The sequence below is a fragment of the Heliangelus exortis genome, chromosome 6 (genome assembly GCF_036169615.1).
Source record: "Heliangelus exortis chromosome 6, bHelExo1.hap1, whole genome shotgun sequence".
NCBI lineage: Eukaryota > Metazoa > Chordata > Aves > Apodiformes > Trochilidae > Heliangelus > Heliangelus exortis.
Window position 1 is genome coordinate 36,878,655 of NC_092427.1, and position 21,247 is coordinate 36,899,901.

General features: G+C 46.0%; 2 protein-coding genes and 1 long non-coding RNA gene across 7 annotated transcripts in view; 1 reads left to right on the plus strand and 2 right to left on the minus strand.

Annotated features, from left to right (window-relative positions):
* The window catches only part of ANKRD44 (ankyrin repeat domain 44), a 120,500-nt gene extending 106,401 nt beyond the window's left edge, over positions 1–14,099 (minus strand). For 3 of the 5 annotated variants that reach the window (XM_071747867.1, XM_071747866.1, XM_071747865.1), the window contains exon 1: positions 13,727–13,986. In XM_071747867.1, coding sequence (XP_071603968.1) covers positions 13,727–13,753 — 27 coding nt within the window. In that variant the 5' untranslated portion in view covers positions 13,754–13,986. Of the gene's footprint in view, positions 1–13,726 lie in introns of all 5 variants that reach the window. The other 2 variants (XM_071747864.1, XM_071747863.1) reach the window with 1 other exon arrangement.
* SF3B1 (splicing factor 3b subunit 1) overlaps positions 1–21,247 on the minus strand; it is a 152,955-nt gene that overhangs the window by 98,499 nt on the left and 33,209 nt on the right. The gene's annotated exons all lie outside the window — the stretch shown is intronic.
* Positions 14,649–15,372, plus strand: LOC139797887 (uncharacterized). The gene is made up of 2 exons (XR_011726611.1): positions 14,649–14,878; positions 15,056–15,372. It is a non-coding gene; the product is annotated as an uncharacterized lncRNA (long non-coding RNA).

Consider the following 21,247-nt stretch of genomic DNA (forward strand, 5'->3'; position numbering starts at 1 on the left):
TGAAACTATTGGAGAACAAGTGACTCTTGCCTGTGCAGCCACCAGCTCCAGTCTCTTGGTGGTGTTAGGAAGAAAAGATCCTGAATCTTCTGATGGGGAAGGGATGGTGTAACTCCAGCAGAGATCCAAGGCATTTCTACCAGAACACCTAAGGGAAAGGACTGGGAGCTTTAACCACTCACTACCTTTCATCCAGCTCCACAGCACTGCAGTCTGGCAGTGTCAAGAAAGGAAAAGAGACTTGTGCTGGAAACAAAAGGGGGGGAAACAGAGGAGTCAAGTCCAACATTTTAAAATTACATTTTAAAATTACATTTTAAAACTGTGTGACACAAGCTGGAGACAGAGGACTATCTTCCAGCATGCTCTGAGAACATGAGAGGTGTGAGGAAGGTACAAATTGTGCTGGCACACAGGCAAGGGAGAAAGGGCTCCTCATAGCAAAGAGTAAAAACCATGGCTGTAAAGAAAATCACAGTTGGGGCAACTCAGGAATCCAAGAAATATTTGTTAAGGGTCTATACATGCACATGTTGAAACACAGGAATATGGGACCATCAGCCACAGTACTGAAACAGAAGAGCTGTTGTTAATCTTAGCTTAATGTAGTATTTTCTGTTCACTGGATTTAGCCCCCTGTGGCTCGTGCAAAACCAGGCATAAGTCTGAATTTAAGAAAGCCTTGGGTACTTAAGGGGAGCAGCATTTCTGATGGCAGCTGGAGTACAGGATGAGCCACCAGAGCTGGTGAGAGTCAGCTAAAGAGGTGGCTGGATGGGAGAGCAGAGCAGCAGGAATGCCAGGACATAACCACTGGCTCCACTTTGGGGTTAAAAAGAAGAGGTGTCAGTAGACTTCTGTTCCCCAGGCTGGGGAGAAAAAAGAAAAGAAAAAATAAGTACAGTTGCTTTTGCATCATTTAAGAATTGCTGGCTCCCTCTGTATCAGACACAGAAGCTGTGTGGCTGCAGCAGAAAAATCTCATTTGCAGAGGAGAGATGAACTGAATCATCACTTTTCTCTGCCTTGACATCTTCAAGTGAAAACCTCTTCCCCTCTCCTTCCCTTCCCCACTCCCATAATTGGTTCATCATTATCAACTCTGCAGAGCATCCTGCTGCACACTACAATGAGGGTGAATGTGGAGAAATCACCTGTGTGGAGGGACAGAGGAGGGAAGCACCTTCACTTCTCAAAGCAAGAGACCATTACATTAAAATATGAAGAGCAGTTAAAATCTTTCAAGTCTCCTAGCCCTAAAAATGTTGCAGCTATAAAAAAAAGGCATTACCAGACAGTGCATTTTCAGCCACAGAAAGGCAGAAGGAAGATTCAGACTTGCTCATCAATTTCTGGCCCTATTTGGTCACTATATCTTGTGGCAGTGTACAAAGATACTCTCATGTTAATGATGTACTAAATGGGACTCTGGAATTAAAACTAAGAGCCCAGAAAGAGAGAAGATGATGAAGGATTACATTTAGCTGCACTTATTTAAAAATCTTATATAAATATATATATACACATATATAAAGGAGAAAGAAGAGTGTTTGTGCTATACCTCTAAGTCATTAATTAACCTCTAGAATAAAAACAGAGCATATGAAGCCTTCTAACTCAGCAGGCTGTTCATACCAGCAGTAAAAAACCAAGACCCATTTGCTTTGTCTCATTTCTCTCCTATTGGAACCACTCAGACTCCCCAGACTGGCTGTAACTGGATATTGCTGCAAAGCTTAAAGCCCTCCCATGGCTCAGACATCTGAATTCTTCCCTGACACCATCTACAGTGACCACAGATACCCAAGTGATGAAAAATGGACAGTCCCAGGTTAGAAAACCATCCTTCAGATTAATATGTTCACTGAGCCAACAATAAAGCAAACCAGCAAAATGATGGGCAGTGTCACTCCCAAAGGCTGAGCCCATTTCATACTTGTAAGCCTCAGGAAAATGACAAAATCTGTTTGGAGTGTGGAAGGAAGAGTGGTACAGAGATGGAATGCTTTTGTCTCTGAAGCTGTGCTGAACCTTGTTCATTTTCCCCATTTTGGGCTACCTTTCAAATTATTTAAAAAAAAAAAAAAGAAAAAAAAAGAAAAAAGAAAAAAACACAACCCATGTATAAAATCTAAGTGGGAGGTAATTATAACTCCTAACTATTGCATCAGTTCCTAAATTCCTGGGCAGTCCTGTAGGATTAATCTGACCAAAATCATTGTTGCAAGAGCCTTTTATATTTCCAGCATTCTGACACCCTTCCAAGGGTCCCACATTCTCTGTGAAGGTGACAGAAAGGCTAAGGGGACACAGTGACACAACTACTGTCTGCCAGGGCATCAGAAATGACCTGTGGGACCAGCGTGTGGAGCTTGCTCACCCAGAGGAAACACTGATCCTTCTTCAGCATCAGTTGTGAGGGAAAATACTGTGGGAATGAGCCAGGTAGCAGACAAATCAAACATTTTCAGCCTGTAGCACTACAGAGATCCAGACAGTCCTGCACGGTGCTTCCTTCGTAAGCAGCAGAGTTAATTAGCTCTGTGTTGATTAATGGTGCTCTCTCTCACATGAAGAATTTATTGAGTCTGTTACTGTATACATGGTCATAATTGCCAAAGAGCCATGGCTAAATACTATTCCTTGCAGCCCACTCTTTAAGCATCATAATGTAAAACTAATTGGCACTTGTTTGTTAATTAATATGAAATATTTTAAGTGATGCACCATAAAACTTGCCACTGGTATGCTCTTTTCTAAACAGCCATGAATGAACAGAACTATTTTAATAGCTTGGGAAGAAGCTCCTTCTTTTGAATCAGGGTGGGGAAGGGGGAGTCTTTGTTCCTTCTAGTGGGTTGTTTTTTTTTCTGTGCTCAGGCATTTACCAAAAGAGCCATTCTCGAATAATTAGTCAGCAGTTATTCTACTTCCACGGTGCATTAAGGCAGATTAGCAAAAGACATTCTTATGCAAGAATATGAGGGAGCACCCACACCAAAATATCCACTCAGGGTAATTCTTTTGGAGTGGCTGTTTCGGTAAATTTCCAAGCACAAGAGAGATCAGCTCCCAGCAAATGATCTAACTTCACCTCAGGGTAGACAACAAAGATCAAAAAAGACACGAGAATTCCTGTGTCCCTTCTGACATCTTTAAACCCAGAGTTAGCCTCTGCTTAGGGACAGGGCTTGCAGAGAAACAAAGCAGATCCCCACGGTGAAAGAAAGAAGCCCAGAGGCTGGATCCCTCATCCTGAGGATGGCTAATGCAAACCTTTTCTTCAGCCACATTTGTTTCCAAAAAGCAGGGGCATGGGCAGCAAAAATTGGGCCTGACTGGTTCTAAAGGCAGACCTGGACAGAGAGGTGGCTTTTAGGTTGATTCCACTTGTGGAAGGGAAGGCCAGGGAAAAGCACAGCTCCATGGGGACTTGGGAGGTAAGGCAGAAGGAACCAAGCTCTCCTCTGGCTGAGTCAACCACTGATCCCTCTGCAGAGGGAATTACCTTGTTGGTGAAACATCTACCATGGCTTAAAATTGACTCTGTGTGTGTGTGTGTGTGTGTGTGTGTGTGTGTGTGTGTGTGTGTGTGTGTTCAAGGTTCAATCAAGAGATTAGCTGAACACTTTGTTAAAAACAAGGGGAAATCTGGGCTGTTTTCACTCCATGCCTACAGCTTGGGAGCAAACAAACTACACCAACAAGAAGCAGGGTCAGGAATGAAACCACTGCTCTTTCTCAACTGCAAGCTTAATTCCTGGGCTTGCATCCCCCCAGCTGAAGCACAGTTCTTTACACAGCACTCACTTCTGATGCTCCAGCAAGCAGCAGACTCTGAGCAGTTCAGTAACCTCATAGAGGGCCAAATGAGACATGAGGAGGTTTTGTTACTTCTGTGGATGACAGCTTTCTATTTTTTTTTTTTTTTTTTTTTTTTGGGTACTGGACAGGCATTTTTAAACAGGCAGGAGCTGAAAGGTTGCTCCATGCTAGAGCTTTCTGGAAGCAAAACAGAGTGGGGCAAATCATGCTTGCTTGTTCACCCCCTCTTAATTTTTGTCCCTTCAACAGATTTAACCACAGAATTTTCCAGACTGCATGTGTGCAGGTCTTCACAGACCTCCTTTGAAGGGCTGGACACCACGTGTCTGCACAGAGCCACCCCCAAGCAGTTTTCAGACAGTTGTCTGGAGCTGTCTTTAGCCAGCCCTGGGGGAACAAGAAGTGCTGAAAATCATGTGCCTGCTCTGGGGGGTGGTTTTGCCATCACTTCTGCCTCCTTTTCCAGACAGCTCCTTGGTAAATCACATCCCTGCCTTGAAGGGCATGAAGAAGTCATAGAAACCTGTGTGGAAAGATACACAACCTCTACCCAGGGAGAGGAACCAGGAGATGCTCAATGCCTGATGGATGTGAAAGCTGTGCCTATGCCTGTAAGAGGAGGCTGGAACCAGCTGCCCCGGGGTAACTGGACCATGCAAGCCTCCAGGGCTGAGTGATCTCCCCACCAACACTGGGTGCATCCTCAGAGGATCAGGATCTGAGTGGTTCACTCTCTGAGCTACCTGGAGAGCCAGGCTGGATGAGCTGGGCTGAGCCTTCTCTGGGGAGGAGGACAAAGCTGCTCAGCTCTACTTGCAGAGAAGGAGGAACACTCCCCTGGGTAGCAAGGAGTGATGCACCAAGTTGCCAGTCCTTATGGAAATGCTTCTAAAAGGAACACCTTCTTCTAATTAGAAACTAGATTATACGCTGATACAAACTGTAATAAACAAAACTTGGTGAGAAGACTGCTCAGTTTCAGCTTGACATGAAATGGACTTAGTGTGAACATACCCAAAGGGCACCATCTGACCCAAGTTTTTATGTTTGAGAGGCCTAAACAAGTGCATGGACACCCAGGAGGCTGACCCCCCTTTCACCATTTGCACTGCCAGAACACCACACTCAGACCATGACACAGGATTAGTGACCAAAGACCCACTGCAAGCAGCCAGAATAAACCTTTACCTACCAGCTGACCCAGCAACTCCTTCCTACGCTTTCTCTCAAGCAGCACCAATGCTGATTTCACACTTTATAGAACAAATATCAAAATAAACTCTGTGTTTGTTGAGCTCAACCCCATGTGATGACTCTGCACACCACTGTTCATTTCTCATCTTGCAACACCAGAGGACTTACAATCAGTCCAAACAGAGTTAAAACAACTTGCAGGATCCACAGGGCAGCTCTTCCCCCCCCTCCTCCTCCCTCTCTCCCACTTCCAAAGCCACTTGGGTTGCTTCTTAAAAAGAAAAGAAATTTTAGATTTGGCTCCAACCAAGGGTATTTGAGCCATGGGTACCATCTGCAGCAAAGCTCACCAGAAGCAGGGCCACAGCTCCTGACAGAGGAGCAGAGTTACACAGAAAGAAATTTCCTGACACTCAGGTTGGCCAAGGCCAAGTGGGATGTGGCAGGATCTCTCACCTAAGCCTCCCCTCTCCAGCAGAGGCAGTGGCTGCAGGATCTGGCACACTGAGTCTGCTTGATTGGTAAAGCACTTTGGAAATGTTCCTGGAGTCACTGACTAAATAAGTCCCTCTCTCTTGATTTTAAATTGGGGCTAAATGCTGCACATGGTGTTGGCAAGCACATGAAAGCAGCTGGAAGCACAAAGACAATACAAGGCATTTCAGGACCTTTTTTTTTTTTTTTTTTCACCCTTGACATGTTAAACAACTGAAGGCCACACTGAGCAGAGATCAGTGCTCTACCAGATAATACCACAGGCTTCCAGCCTCACAATCCCAGGCTCCTACTGGCACCAGCTCAGGTGGGGAGGGCTGGCTCAGGCAGGGCCACCAGCCTGGCCCAGTGGCCTTTGGACCTTGCTCCTATTGCCTGCATGGCCCAACAGCACAGGCACAGCTGCCTCATTGCAGAGAAGACAAGAGAGAGAACCTTCATTTAAAAAAAAAAAAACCACCTCTGAGAATGAGGTTTCAGCTGGCAATCTTCAGGCCTTTCACCCTGGGAAGGCAATGTTAAAGTGAGGCTATGATAAAATGGGTTATGTCCTCTATCTGAACAGTACTGCTTACATTATTAATGACAAAATGTATATAAAAGCTTTGTAATGTTCACATGGCTTTCCCTTCCCAGCAGTTATTTGATCATATTTAGAACGTGAAAGCTCATGCATCTCACAGGGCAGTTGCCTGCTGTCTTCTTACCAGTTTATACATTCTGCAGAGCAAAACTGGATTTTTACATTTTTACCATTAAGTTTCTTTGAGTTTCATGCTCTCTACTGCTGGTAATGCTTCAACATCCAGAGACATCAGTTCGAGGTATGCAGCCAAGTGGGTACCAAACAACTACTTTGCTAAAGCTTTTCCGTGGAGTAAAGACATTTGATCAAGCAACAAGTCTGCAAGTGGGGAAAAAAACCCCACGTTGTGTAATGAGATCACAAAATATGCCAGTAGAGAACTGGTAATGCCTCAACAGCAAATTATTCCCCATTAGAGATTATTTTCAGACTTTCTGTGCCATTAAGGCTATCACCATGCAACCCTTGGAGCAAACCCACACGTACAGAACTCAGTAGGGCAAGAGTTTTTTATAAGAGCACACACACAAAAAAAGCTAAAGAGTAAAGAGATGCCACCAGGCCCATCTGTTAAGCACAAAAAAATTATTTTCTAGAATGTCACAATTACCCAGCCACAACTAAATGCTGTAATTTGTTGACCGGCTCCTTGCGAACTTCAAGAATGACCTCAAACCCTTGGATAAAACTGCAAAATAATTTCCCCCCTTTTAAATGTAATTTTGTAATGCTTTGATTCCCACCCATTACCAGGCCCCAGGGCTCCAACAACATGCTGCTACAAGTTTCCAGTGCAATTAAAACAAAGCTGAAGCCGCAGACAGCAGCTGTGGGAACTTTCAAGTACAAGCATTCGAGCTAACAACAACAACAAAAAACAGTGACAAATGTCAGATATGTAATTCTGGAAAACAAAGCAAAAAACTGCTAATTTAAACTATTCTGCTCATAAGTGCTCAGACTAAATGGTTAAAATACAGAGGTATTCTGCCAGCAAGTTTAGCTCACCTGTATGTTCTGCAAGGTACACGAGCACTCAAGAAAAGCAGGAATAAAAACCAGAAGAAATGGTCAACCTTGGCAGCATATGCTCTGAAAAAATTGCCTAATAGGTTTGTACCCACAATAGCTGGTTCCTGGATGCATCTGATGACACTAAAACTTGCATTGGTACCACTGAAAGAAAAAAAAATTTCTAGACAACGGAAATTAAATAGAAGCCTAAAAACTTGATTTCCATCAGCACCCGGAGCCTCTGCCTCTCCAGCAAGGAACAACCTGGATCAGCTACATCCAGACCTCTGGAAACAGCCCTTAAAAGTGGTCTTTGCTGGCTCTCAGGGGTTTGTCCCTGAGACCAATGCATGCCCCCATGTTCCAGATGGCTTCAGACCAGGCACTTTTATTCCCAGGATCCAGCTAAAAACACCACTTTGCCCAAACCTTTACGCAAGCGCCCGAGCTGGGAGGAAGATTTATTTCTCTACTACACGTAGCCATGACAACCACATCTTCATTTCAGAGATGAGCAGGAAGAGGTCATGAGGCACTTGTCATGCAGGAATAAAATACCACACCTCAAGCAGGCACCAGAAGGTCAGGTTTGCTGGATGCCATCTGCAGCTTCAAGTAAACTAACATCATGACAGCCACACACCCCTTCCTCTGAACAGCCCAGGCAAAGTGCAACTGCTGCAAAACCATTAAAATATTACCAAGGAGTGAACTTCTGGGGGATTTCTCTGCTAAAGAAATCTCTACTATGGGCTTGAGCATGCTACACACACCTTCACACCTCGAGTCCTGTGTCCAGTTCTGGGCCCCTCAGCTCAGGAAGGAGATTGAGGTGCTGGAGCAGGTCCAAAGGAGGCAACTGGGCTGGTGAAGGGACTCGAGCACAGATCCTATGAGGAGAGGCTGAGGGAGCTGGGGGTGTTGAGGCTGGAGAAGAGGAGGCTCAGGGGAGACCTCATCACTCTCTCCAACTCCCTGAAAGGAGGTTGGAGCCAGGGGGGGGTTGGGCTCTTTTCCCAGGCAACTCTCAGCAAGACAAGAGGGCACAAGAGGTCTCAAGTTGTGCCAGGGGAGGTTTAGGTTGGACATTAGAAAGAATTTCTTTAGGGAGAGGGTGATCAGACACTGGAATGGGCTGCCCAGGGAAGGGGTGGATTCTCCATCCCTGGAGATATTTCAAAAGAGCCTGGATGTGGCACTCAGTGCCATGGGCTGGGAACCACGGGGGGAGTGGATCAAGGGTTGGACTTGATGAGCTCTGAGGTCCCTTCCAACCCAGCCAATTCTAGGATTCTATGATTCTACACCACTCCAGAAATCCTCCTGATGAAAGTGCTTCTTGTTCACCTCAAAACAAGCTGCAGAACTATCAGAAAGTGATACTTGATGCAGAAGCCATGGCCCAAAATAGCAAGCAGCTTCCTTCTCAAGCCTCTATTTTGCTTTCCTTGGCGACTCAAAGCTTTCTTCCCCCCTCCTCTGGAGAGGGCCATGCCTGGAGGCATTTAGAAGATGGGTGGGGATCTGGTTTAGTAGTGGACATGGAACTGTTAGGTTTACAGCTGATCTTAAAGTTAGGTTACCAGGTGATCTTAAAGGTCTTTTTCAACCTAAATTATCCTACAACTCTCTGTGTGAGAGCTCAAGTGTCATCTATCCCAGAGAGCAGAGACAAGCTGACACATCCCATTTTTTTTTCCCCAGACTTTTTAGTTTTACTTTTAAAAGCCCAGAGCAACACCTTGCAGTATGTACAGCACACCTGGGAACATCATGGGTCCAAAAAACCAGGGGCTGCTGCAGTGGAGTTATTTTGGTCCAACCACATTTTCATTCCACAACAAATAAGAGAGAAACACTCTGGTGGGCAAATTGCTCCTTCTTCCTTCCCTCCCCACAGTTATGTTTGTCTCATGGCCACCTGAGTGCTTTGTACTAAAATGGATTATCTCTTCCTTGCTGTGAGCCCTTAGAAAATGGCTTGAAAGCCTGAAAACTTAATATACACCTAGGTATTACCTAGCAAGCATCTGAGGATGGGAGGAATTGTGGAACCTGGTGCCACACAAAGTTAACCCACGGGGCTGGCTGCATCCATGGGGCACAGATTCATTACTCCTATTTTATCCAGGAGATTCAGGGGCACCTCCTCAGATGCTTTTGCTTGTCAGACAGAAAGGATACACAGGAAGACAGCCTTTTCCATTCAATTAATCTGAATCAAGTTAAAGACACACCACCATTTGGAAATTCAGTTGGTTTTGCTAGGAGATTATTAGTTACTGTGGTATTCATTCTGCTCTTAAGTCACTCAGATACAAGCCCAGCCTTTGCCCAGTCAATTTTTATGATCTTTGACATCTGTTTAAAATTATTTAAACATCTGTTTAATGCTGTTTCGCTGTGACCATAATAAAAAGCATCCTGATGGTCAGTGCAGAGCTGTCAAAGACAGGAAAACGTTTGGGAAAGGGAGGGAGAGAAATGGTCCTTCCAGTTCTAGTCACACTGCATTACTCCCAGCAATCAAGGACTATGAGGGAAGAAAAAAATGAAAAAAAAAAGCAGGAGACAGGATGAGGTTTTGCAGCTAATAGCAGCCTAAGTGCACACACACACTAACTATTTATCTGGGCTGCATAACCATTAAGAATGCATATGCATGCTTGTAAGGGTAGCCTGAGAAATTATTCTGCTGTTTTGCACATAGAAGAGGCAGTGACACTGAAGTCACAGGAAATTTTGACAAGGTTAGACAGAGCTTGTGTCTGCCTCAGGTTTTCAGCCAGCTTCCCACCGAATTTAACAGTGCAGGCATAAAGAAAAACAACAGCAAAAAAAAAAAAAACCCAAACACTCAGCACTACATCTCTGAAAAGCAGCTTGGCAGGTTTCACCTCTAGGTAACTTCCCATTTCATTTTTGTTTACAGGAAACCTTCTTGGTGTCTTTCAAACTGGGATCCCAAATCGAGGGCAGCCACACACCCAGGGACTCCCAGGGCTTTACAAAGGCAGAGAAGGACAGAAGAAGCTGGCAGAGCCAATCCACAGGCCCCCAGGCACTGCTGGCAGTCCTGCAAGGAGGGCCCCAGCTGGCAAGGCAAGCCTGGAAACGAGATGGAGACACTACAGAAACTTAAAATTCTTCAAACTTTCCAAAAGCTAACTCGAGGAAGGCTACATAGAGAAGTATTTTCAGATATTCTGCCCTCTCACCAAAAATGATAGGGGCAATCATCTGGGTTTAGTGCCCAGAATCATCAACAGAAACCCTGAAGATTAAAAGCACACTCAGCAGGACTCTGACTAAGAGGGTTGCCCTTGAGAAGCTTGCAAGTGGCAAACCAACCATACTCAACAAACCAAGCTACTGGGTGCAAGTATGAAGATGAAGCCAGACAAAAAACTGCAGAAAAGCAGTGGCAGGAAGCACCCTCAGAGGACAGGAGAGAGATTGGGTCCTGGACATGACTGCTGCTCAAAAAGAAGCCCCAAAAGTCAAAAAGCACCCTTGTTTGGCAAAGAAAAGAGACTCAAGAGAAGGAGGGAATGGCAACTCAAAATATAGTAGGGAATGAAGAGCTGCATGCAGCAAGCAGGTTTCCTCTAACAGGCAGAGCCAGGCTCTATCCATGCAACTCACACCTGAAAGCATCCAGCCACCCACTTGTTGAAGGCTTGTCTTTTGCTCCTTCATTCCAGCTTAAATGCAAAGGCTCTTAGCACACACAACTCTACCCTCACATGACATAAAATACCACCAAAATGGAAAAAGTACAGCCCATAAACTGGGTGAGGAACAACACAGCAGTAAGTCTCAGAATTGGGAAAAAAAAAAAGTTGTTTTCTCAGTCCTCAAAGCAATTTGCACGCTTGCAGTAATTATTCACTGCAGGAGTAGTGGGGGGGAAAAAAAAAGGCAGGGATAAACAATTTTAGAGTAAGTTTTGTAACATTTTGTATATGACAACTGAAATATTTAGAACATCAGAATGTTTGTAGCTTCACAGACACACCATTACACACAAAGATTACAATTTAACTTAAGTTTTATGAATTATTTTAGGTTGCTTTCAGCCTAACATTTTGTCATTCAAAAATGGCTATCAGGGGGTTGGTTACTGAAGAAAGGAAGGCCTGGAAAGAACTGCATGCAGATACTAATGATGGTAGAATACACTTCCTGTGGTTAAATGATTTAAGGGCTTCTCATGGCCAGACTGATCAGGCAGCAATTACCATCACTGGAAGCAAATTCAAGTAACTTCCACTAATGCTGAACTCTCAAACTAAGCTCTCCTGCCACAGGAGTGAATGCAGCCATAAATACCTTTAATCTCTTGAAAGGATTAAGCATAGCAATACCTTAGCACCTTTCAGCTATAACAAATAAATGAAAGTCCCCCTGTGTCTTCAAAGCCTGCATTAGAAGCCGTGTGATTAATTTCTCATCTGTCTGAATACCCCATGTGCTGTTAGGTGCACTTGGTAAGAGAAGCCAAGAATGGAGGGGAGGAGGTTACTTAGAGAAACACAGTGTTTAAACTCTCAGCCTGGGGGTTGTCTAATCTCCTACTCTGAGCTATCTTCACTGGTCAACAAAGTTATGGATCCAGAGGAAACCACCTGCCACAGAAATCAGAATGACCAGCAAGGGAGAGAGCCCTCCTGGCTTTGGAGTCAGCCTCCCCTGAACATCACAATTAAGGCCTGAACCAGACTTGACAATTGTACAAAAAGCTGTGTCCTACCTACTGCAGCTCTCCTTGCAGGAGGCTGCAAGCACACGGGCTGCTGTGGCCTCTACTGTTCATGCAAAAGAAAATGGTTTCCTGAATCCCTCCAAGTTATCCTTGCCACAGTTGCCTGGATGCTCAAAAGCAGGAAGAAACCCAGAAGGAGCTCCTGCAACCCCAGTGAGTCTGAGCACAGGCAGGAGTTATTACAGGCACGCAAATCTTCCCAGGCACCTCAGTCTTTGTCCCAGCTTCACCTCTGCTTTGCCTGGCTCTGTCTATGAGAGTGTGGGGCTGCTGCTCCTGTGTCTCTTTAAGTTAGAGGTGGGGATGGAGCTCTTCAAACCTGATGCAGATGGAAAGTACAGCTTGGCCTGATGATGACAGAGCTGCCTTGGTTACAGCTGCTCAGGCTGCACGCTGGAAAGGCTCCACCAGCTCTGAATATGCAGCAACAGGCACACGTAAACTTCTGCACCTGGTTTAAAAGGAAGCACCACATCCAGCTTTGAATGTAACAAAGACATGATTCACTTGACTTAAATCTGTTTTGACTTCTGCTGCTGCTGAAGCAAAATCCTTGCTGCAAGATTCCAGGAAAAGTTTAGGAACTCTGAAGGCAGTCAATTCACAGGCTTCATTAAACATGTGAAAAGCACTAAAGCGGGACCATTTTGGTACTCTGCAATGTATATATTTTTAATTCTTGCTAACTGGACTTTTAACACAGCAAATCCTTCCCAAATCTCTTTATTTATGAGACTCAGTCTCTACAACACAGGGTACCAAAGCCTCGTGGCCTTAAACTTCTTCTTTCTCGGTCATAAACACCACATCTAAAGATGAGGATGTTTGAGAGACATGTCAGGAGACAGCCCATAAATGCTGCCTCCTGTTACACACAAAAATGCATTACAGGCTGTTCTTGGTCACACTTTGTCCCTTTTCCTTTCAAAACTCTTTTTAGCCTGCTATGTAGAGGCTTTGTGTGTGTGCGGAGGGGGAGATTTTCTTGGAAAAGCATAAATAGACTGCGAGGGAGGTTTGTGATGCATAAGTGAGGGGTATCTGTGAGGGGATGGATGGCTGCAGACAGTCCTTCTGAACCCAAGAGGAAGGTCTGAGGCTTGCAGGACACCCACGCTGCAGATCACAGGCAGACCACGTTAAATTAAAAATAGCAGATTAAAGCACGCAAAGCGTGTAACAGTTGGTCGAATATGCGGGATAAATCAGGATGTGGGAGCAGCAATATCAATTTACTAAATATTTTTAAACGCTTTTTAACTACCAGAAATAAGAAATGCTTTAGTACTGATCGCAGCTGGCTGCCCACTGATAAATTTAACACGATTTAAGGGCTCTAACACCACGGCTTTTTCCTACCAGCCTGCAAACAACGGCGACAGCTAAACCCAAGGGGAAAAAGAAAAAACCAAAAAAAAACCAACAAAAAAAAGCGACAGGAAAAATCATATAGACGTATGGCGCGGCAAGGAAAGGGGGGAGAAACTCCCAGAAAAGATAAGCAAAACCGAGAGGCCTCTCCGAACGAGCCAACATCCACTTCCCTCCTACCCCGCCGACGGGAGCTGTCAGGATTTCACCCGGGAGGGCAGGCGGGCGGGCGAGCGCCTGTGGTGGGCAACCAGCCCCGGCCTCCCCGACACACAGACAATGTCTGCCGGGAGGAGAAGCCAAGCGCGTCCCGGGCGGCCCGGGGGGCTGCAGACACCCCTGAGGAACGGGGGGACGGCGGCAGCCGCCTCCGCTCCGGGCCCCGCTGGGCCTCCCCCTCACAAGGCGGAGCCGGGCCCGCTGAGGGGGAGCCCGCCGCCCCGCTCGCTCCCTCCCTCCCTCCCGCCGGTGCCTACCTGGTCGGCGAGCTTGAGCACCGCCATCCTCCGCCGCTCCTCCCGCACACATCCAGCTCCTGCGACGGGCGGCGAACGCGCCCCGGGACCCGCGGCAGCTGCTGCTGCGGCGGCAGCGGCTCCGCTCCGAGCCGGCGGGGCGGGGCGGGGGCGCGGAGGCCGCCTCGCCTCGCCCAGCCCGGCCCGGCCCAGGAAGCAGGGGCGGGCGGGCTGCCTCGCACGGGCCGCGCCACCGCCGCCACTACCACACCACAACCACCGCCACCGCCTTTGTTCCCGCCGGGGGCTCCTGCTGCTGCCTGCGCGGAGAAGCGCGGAGAAGAGCGGGTGCTCCGAGCGCCCCGCCGGGCACGGTGAGGGGCGGAGGGGGGAGAGACGGCACCGCCTCAGGCCGCGCCGGTCCCGCCCCTGACAGGAGCCCTGGTGGTAGCCGGGGGTCTCCCGCTGCCGGTCTGGAGACGAAGGGAGACGGAACCGGAGCGACCCCCGCTCCTCTCAGAGCCCGCGGAGTGCCGGCAGCCTGAGGAGAGGCGGCGGTGCCCGCGTTCCCGCCTCAGGGCGGGCGGGCTGCCTGACAGGGGCTGCCTGACAGAGACTGCGGGGCTGCCTGACGGGCTGCGGGGCTGCCTGACTGACAGGGGCTGCCTGACAGGGGCTGCCGGGCTCGGCTCCGCTCCCACAGAGAGTGAGGTCTTGAGAGAAAGCGGGGAACCTGCTCTTCCAAACCCGCCAAAAAGGGGCAGGTGAAGTCTTTCCCTTTTTCCTCACGTGTGGGTGTTTTTTTTCAACTCCCATCAAACGAGCACAGGTGTGAGGGAGGGAGGGATGGTCAGAGCTAACATCAAAGTCTTCTGTTTTGTTTTGTTGGGTTTTTTTACCTCATTTTGGATTACGGTTTACCAGCTTTCTTGCAGGGTGACTCCTGACAGGTCCAGTTCTCATACTCAATACAGTATTTCACTTTTCAGGGACCAGGTAAACTGCACCTCTCTTTAATCAAGCAAAGGAGCCACAATCACCCTGCCCAGTGCTGCAGAGCAAAATGGGCACCACCAGTGAGCTGACTGGGGGGGAAACCTCATTTCCAGCCACAGATCTGGCTCCCGGTGGGACTCCAGCACCAGAGCCAGGCTGCACAGCCAAGCACATCAGGTGGGGCAGAGAAAGAAGGAAAATTAAAAACAGTATGAAGGGGTAAAGCCTTTTTAGCCTGTAAAAGAGTTGCCGGGCTCCCTGGAGCATGTCATTTGATTAAAATCATAGGCACAATGCCCAGCAACAGGAGTTACAAACTCACTGAAGGTAATGAGGGTAATTACATTTTTCCAGGGCCATGCAGAGGAAGGGCAAAGGGCTGAAGATTCCCTCTTCCCCTCCTCTGTGCTGCTCAAAGAGGTCAGGTATTTCCCCACAAGTGAGATTCTGCAGCAAGCAGCTCCCCTACCCTGCAGCACATCCGACAGAACTGTGATTTATGACTGTTCAACCCTTGATTACAGAACAGACTTTAACTAGTTAAAAAAAAAATGGGGGGAAGTGTCTTCTGTGGAAGAAAAACCAATCCAAGAAGGAAACAGATGTTACTTTTGGGCTTCTGAAGCATCGTTATAAATGGGGATTAAAAATAACATGCAAGTTACAACACATTCTGGCTGTTTTAAAGGGGTCTTAATGGAAAAACAGTGTTAATATAGATTAGACTTTGAAAGAAAAAATCAGAAAGCAGCAACAGAGAACTGAGTACCTGTTAGGAATGTATGAACTTCAGCAGGTTTTGTTATCTTCACCCCTTATGGTCTTTGTTGTGTCAGAACACCCAGAAGCACCAGGCTTGCATCAGATTTGCTGTGTGCCAAACCCCGTGCTAAGAAGGGAAGTTTAAGCTCCCAGCTGAGAGCAAGCAAAAAAAAAAAAAAAAAGAGAAAATGCATTATAAGGAAAGGTCTGCTTTGTTATTTTCCATTGTAAAGACCTATTTCCAAGGACTCTGCATTCACCATAGCGTTTTCCCCATAGTTCAACTTGGTGGGTACATAAGGAAAAGGATTTTTCAGATTTGCTCTCTGCTACCCTCACTTTCTGATCTAGAAATCTGGAAAAAACATTTGAACCTTCTTTGGGAGCCCTGATAACCTCCTGTTGGGGAGCTAAGCTGGGAGAACATCATCTGAAGGGGAAGGATGAAGCAGGAGCACAGTTCCTTGGGAATAAATAACTGGGCTAGGTGCAAGCTAGTGTTAAAATATTTCCCTGAAGTTTTTTGTACCAAACAAGCAGAGTCACCTCATTCCCAGACCCCACAAGGAAGGTGCCTGGGAGGTGCAACGATCTAGGATGCTGTACCTTGGGAAGGCCCCCCCCAGGTGTGCTGGACAACAGAAAGTGTTTGCATCCCCTATTATCAGGGCAGCACTCAGTTCAGAGAGGTCCTAACAACTGTATTTACACTCTCCATTTAAAGTGCCACTTAAATCAGCTGCCAAGATCAGGCACACAATCATTACCATCACAGTAAAGGAGTACAGGATTTCTCTGGAAGGACAACATCCTCCTCTCCTGTTCACATAACAGCACAAACTTCTATTGTCAGGCTTCTGACTTACCGTGCAGAATCAACTTTCTTTTCTGAGCTGTTTTACTCAACAACTTCTTAGCCCTGGCTGGTGCAGAGCAGTAATTTCATAGCACATTTTCATGTGATACGATGCAGTAGGCTCAAGTCTTTTTTTTGGTTTTTTTTCTGAGGGGGAAGAAAGGCACAAAGACATTTGTATCCAGAGCTAATTTTTCAAGTCATGATCATACCTTCAACTCAAACCTGAAGCATTATGTTCAGTTTCCATACTGAGACATTAACAAGTAGCATCAAAAGAGGTGTGCAACAGCCTGAATGAGAATACACTTGAGCTTGCCAGATATTGGCACCTCAGTTAAAAGCTGTATTTGGACAGAAAAAAACCCTCAGGCAACACTGGGCCTCTCACAGGGAAGGAAAAAGAAACTAAGGATGGCTGATGTGTTTATTCCTTACTGACCCATATCTGAACCTAAAAGTATTTGGGGCAGCCAGTTGAACTCTTCTATAACTCAAACACTTTCCCATTACACGTTTTAAAATGCAAAGTAAGAATATGAAGCCCTGAGCTCTTAACAATTAAACAATATCTGGTCAACAGCAAGGAAGAACAGAACTGCCCCAAATATTCTGCAGTTGCCCCTGCTGAGATTTCTTGATCTTTTAGCCACAGCACACCAGGACTCTTGACACCTGCAACACTGCAACAGGCTTCTCTTTTGTTTTTGGTTTTCTTTTCCTCTAGAAAACCCAAATTTCCTCCAGTTCCATCTGAAACTGGATGAAGGCTATTTGCTCTTAGCAGCTGTATGTGCCTGAGCCACTTCCTCATTCAGATTTTGTGTCAGGAAAGCACTTAGCCTTCTTGTACCCTCTTGGGCCACCACAACTCCCAGGCACCCTTAGATTGAAACATGTGACTTCCAGTAGCACTTAAGCACCACCACAAACCACCTGCCCTTTGCTAAGATCCTACCTGCCCCTTTGTGTGAAAGGGTTTGGGTTTGGGCACTGACTTAGGACTTGAGAGACTCAATATCAATTTTCCCTGGCTCCACAGTGTTCCTGCATCCTGAAGCCTGGTCCAGTGGTGCCTGGCTTCTTGCTTCCATGAGGGAATTCTCACCAGGGGAGCTGCACCAGAAAACAACCTTATTGAAATAAATCCATTCCTGCTGAACTCACTGCTCCAGAGACTCAGGGCGTAGGTGGGAAGTGGGTGAAAAGACTGAGCAGAGGAGCAAGGTCAGGAGTCCTCCTTGCACCCCTGCTCCTCCTCCAGCAATAAAAATATGTTTGCAAATTACCTGCTGGATCCCCACGAGTGCTCCTGCACCTCAGACAGAGAGATCTCTGCATGAGGCTGAGGTTTCCACAGCTGAACAGGATGTGGTCGCTCGAAGGCAGCCAAAAGCCTCCTCAGCAGAGGCAGGGGAAGGGCTCTGTTCTTTTCCTCTCCCAAGTCAGCTCTGCTGCTGGGTTAATGCAGGATGCCCACTCACAGGTGGAAGGGGCAAATTGTTCCTGTCCCCTGCCTCGTGAAGAAAGCAAAAGGCAATGCAGTCAGCTTATTCCATAGCAGTGTTTATCTGCCACTCCTGAGGGTGGGTAAAAGGCAGGACTGATGCCAGAAGATGCATTTGTTACCTCTAAGCATTTATGAACAATTTCAGGTCCTCACCCAGCATGCCTCTGGTCTCTACCTGTTGCCTGTCCTCAGCACACAACCAGCCTGCTGTGCTTTCTTCCCTCTCTGCAAGCTCTGTGGGAGTCAGATCAGAGTGATGTGTAAGCATCATTATGAGACCTCAGAAACAAGCAAAAAAACACAGAACTGTGTGAATCTGAAACAGAAGGGCAAACACGCTGCAGGAAACTGGCCAAGCAAAACATCAGTGATGGTAACTAATTATTCTAATTATTGCTGCCATCATCTCCCCCTCTTGCACTGCTATGGCACACAGGGTGTCTGGGGAGGGAAGGAAGAGGGTGGTCACCTCCAAAAATGCTTCAAACTTCCTGTCACTGCCTTCTCAAAGTCTTCTCCCTTCTGTTTTAGTATGATTTATTTTCACCAGGTGAAATCTATTTTTTTTCCCTAGGAGAGATCTTTTTTATCTCGTTTATTTTGCCTCCTACATCTACTTAATATTTACATGGGGGTGGTGGGAATCAAACAACATAAAGGGCAGAGAGGGGAGGAGAGCTTAGCAGCACTTCCTCTTATCCAGACACAGCTCTTCTCTCTTTTTAAATACCCAGTGATTATACCCCTGCAGCCATGGAGTCAGTGCACAGTGAGGCTGATACAATCAGAAACTTTGAATTTGAAGCTGAAATCAGAACTGCTGCAGCCTTCTGATGTGCTAACCAGTCTAGAAATGCATCTCTGCAAAAGAAAAACATTTCACTGACAGTGGTAGGGGCTCACTTCAGTTCTGAAAGCAATGGGCTAGTGGTCTGTGCAAATACATAGCCATCTTTAATATCCCTGATAATTTTCAGTGATTTGTCACATAGCTCTGTGCTTGATCTGGAAACCAGATAAGTCAGTGGGAAGATATTTTGATTGCCATGGGCTTTTGTCAAGGTTTCACATGATGCAGTGAGGACAGGACAAGAGGGAAGAAAAACTCACTTTTTCTTGCCTTGTATTGCATAAAATGAGCCAGAGAGTTCTGTGTTGTTTTGCTGTTTGCTTGGGATTTTTGCTTTTATCTCTTGTTCTGCTTTCCTATAGAATACCAAGTTATCTGATTTTACTTAAAGATTTCAAACAGACAAAACCCAAAAACTTCACACAAAAAAATCCCAACACACAAAAAAAAAGCCCCAAAAAATCAGATACTTCACCACACTATGGAGCTGCTGGCCTGGCTGTAGGGTCTGGACTTTGTAGCAAAACAGACACTCTACACCACCTGGTCGTAAGGTACTAGAATTAAAAGAAAGAAGAAGAAGAAATGAGGAAAGAAAAAAAAAATTAGCAAAACCAAGTTAGCAAGAGGGAAGTTCAATATTTAAATTTTCTGTTCTCAGGCCCATTCCACTTATGGGTATATCTGAAATCTCCTATGTCATTAATTGTAAATCTCCTGTGCCATTAATCTTCCAGGGGAAACATGGAGAGAAAATAGAAGACAGAAGAAAAATAGGTTTAGGGTTTCCCTGCTCATGGTGTAATGAGTTTAATCCTAACCACCTAATATAAAACACCAAGTTCTACTCAGTTGCATCAGAACATCATCATTATTTCAGTACAAGAAAATTGTCTTCCTACCCAAAAATCCTGCAAAATCCTCACCTCTGTCTGATCCCAGGTGAAGCTGATGGGACACTGATGGATACACACCAGCAATGCTGAAATCTATCAGCCCAAACAGAATAATTTTGCAAAGAAACAAGCAGGTCCATAGCCCAAAGTTACAGTCTTGGAAGTGAGAATCTCTGCCTGAGCACTGTGGAGAGGAAAAAAAGGTGCTAAGCCTGAAACTCTGCCAGGACCTAACAAGTCCACCACCCACCCTATGACCCAGGCATGATTTGGGACTGTTCTGCTAGCAATTTCCTTCTCCCAAGAACCCAACTGCATTCTTCAGAACGTCCAAAAGGCAGCAAAAAATTTCATTCTTCAAATGACACAAAAAAAGAAATCCCTCCCCTGAAGTTGCATTGAATTAGAAGGGGTCTGGAAGCACACAGCAGCTAACAAGCTGTTGCTGCCTTTTGAGGGGGCAGCAATGTGATCATTTTCTCTCTGACATAAGAGTTCCCCTTTTCATCCAAAGGGAGTTGGGTTTTTTTTTCCCTTTCCATCAGAGAAATTCAGTGGCCAAGAGCTCTGTGAGAGGAATGATGTGACAGAGGGTATCAGTAACATCATTTCTGGAGGAATGCTGGAAATCTGGATCAAGTTCAGATCTGCTGGATGACAGCAAATGGAAACAAATCAGCCAATCAGTCTGTAGGCCATGTTTCTATATGGTTAAATAGGCTAAACATGCTATTTTCTTATTCCCTTATATCCCCTTACAAAAAGGGAACACTGCAGTAGAACTTTGCACAATGAAGATCTGCAAAGTGAACCATAAAAATAACTGAAAACACTAAAAAATATACCAGAACTGGTGATTAGTTGCCAGGAGAACACAGCTGGGGGAACAAAGGGTATATATATCATGGTACCAGCTTACCTGAGGCTATCTGGATCATCACAGGCCATGCTACTAAAACTGACAGCCATCTGAATTCTTCCTAGAAGATAAACCAGAAACAGCCATTATACTCCCTTTTGCTATGGCAATATTTGGAATCAGCAGAGGGAAAATATTCAGTGAGAGAGAGGCCACAGCCTAGAAGCTTTCTGCAGACTGGAGGGGGTGATGGTGCTCAGCTCCATCTTCCAGAAGGCAGGAATCCAGAGGAAGAGCCAGCACAGCTCTGAAAATAAGGGGCACGGAATCAAAAGGGCAGGGCCAACTTGGAAAGAGTTTGTCCTGCACTCAGAAACAAAATTATCTACACACTCCTGCAAATTTAAAACAGGATCATGTCTTGCAGCTGATTCACAGGAGTTTCTTTGCTCAGAAAATTGTTCTGCCAACCTCAGATTTCATCCTGCCACTCGTGCAATAAAAAAAAAATCAATGCTCTGCTTCTAAAGTTTCTGGTCTCTATTCCAACTGGGGTTTGTATCCCAACACTTGGCCAACTGTCCCAAGCAGCCACAAAGGCTGAAGAGGACAAAGTTCCTCCCCTGCTGAGCAGAAACCTTTGGAACATGAGGAATGAAGGAAATCCAGCAGTACAGTTGTCTTAGTTTAGTTCTACTAAATTTTGCCTTACATGCTCCATAACTGCTACAGAGACTTGTGCTTACTTACAGCACTCCTTCTTAAGTGGGTGGTGGTTCCTCAGATTATACATTTTGAGGTGGTTTATTCCTC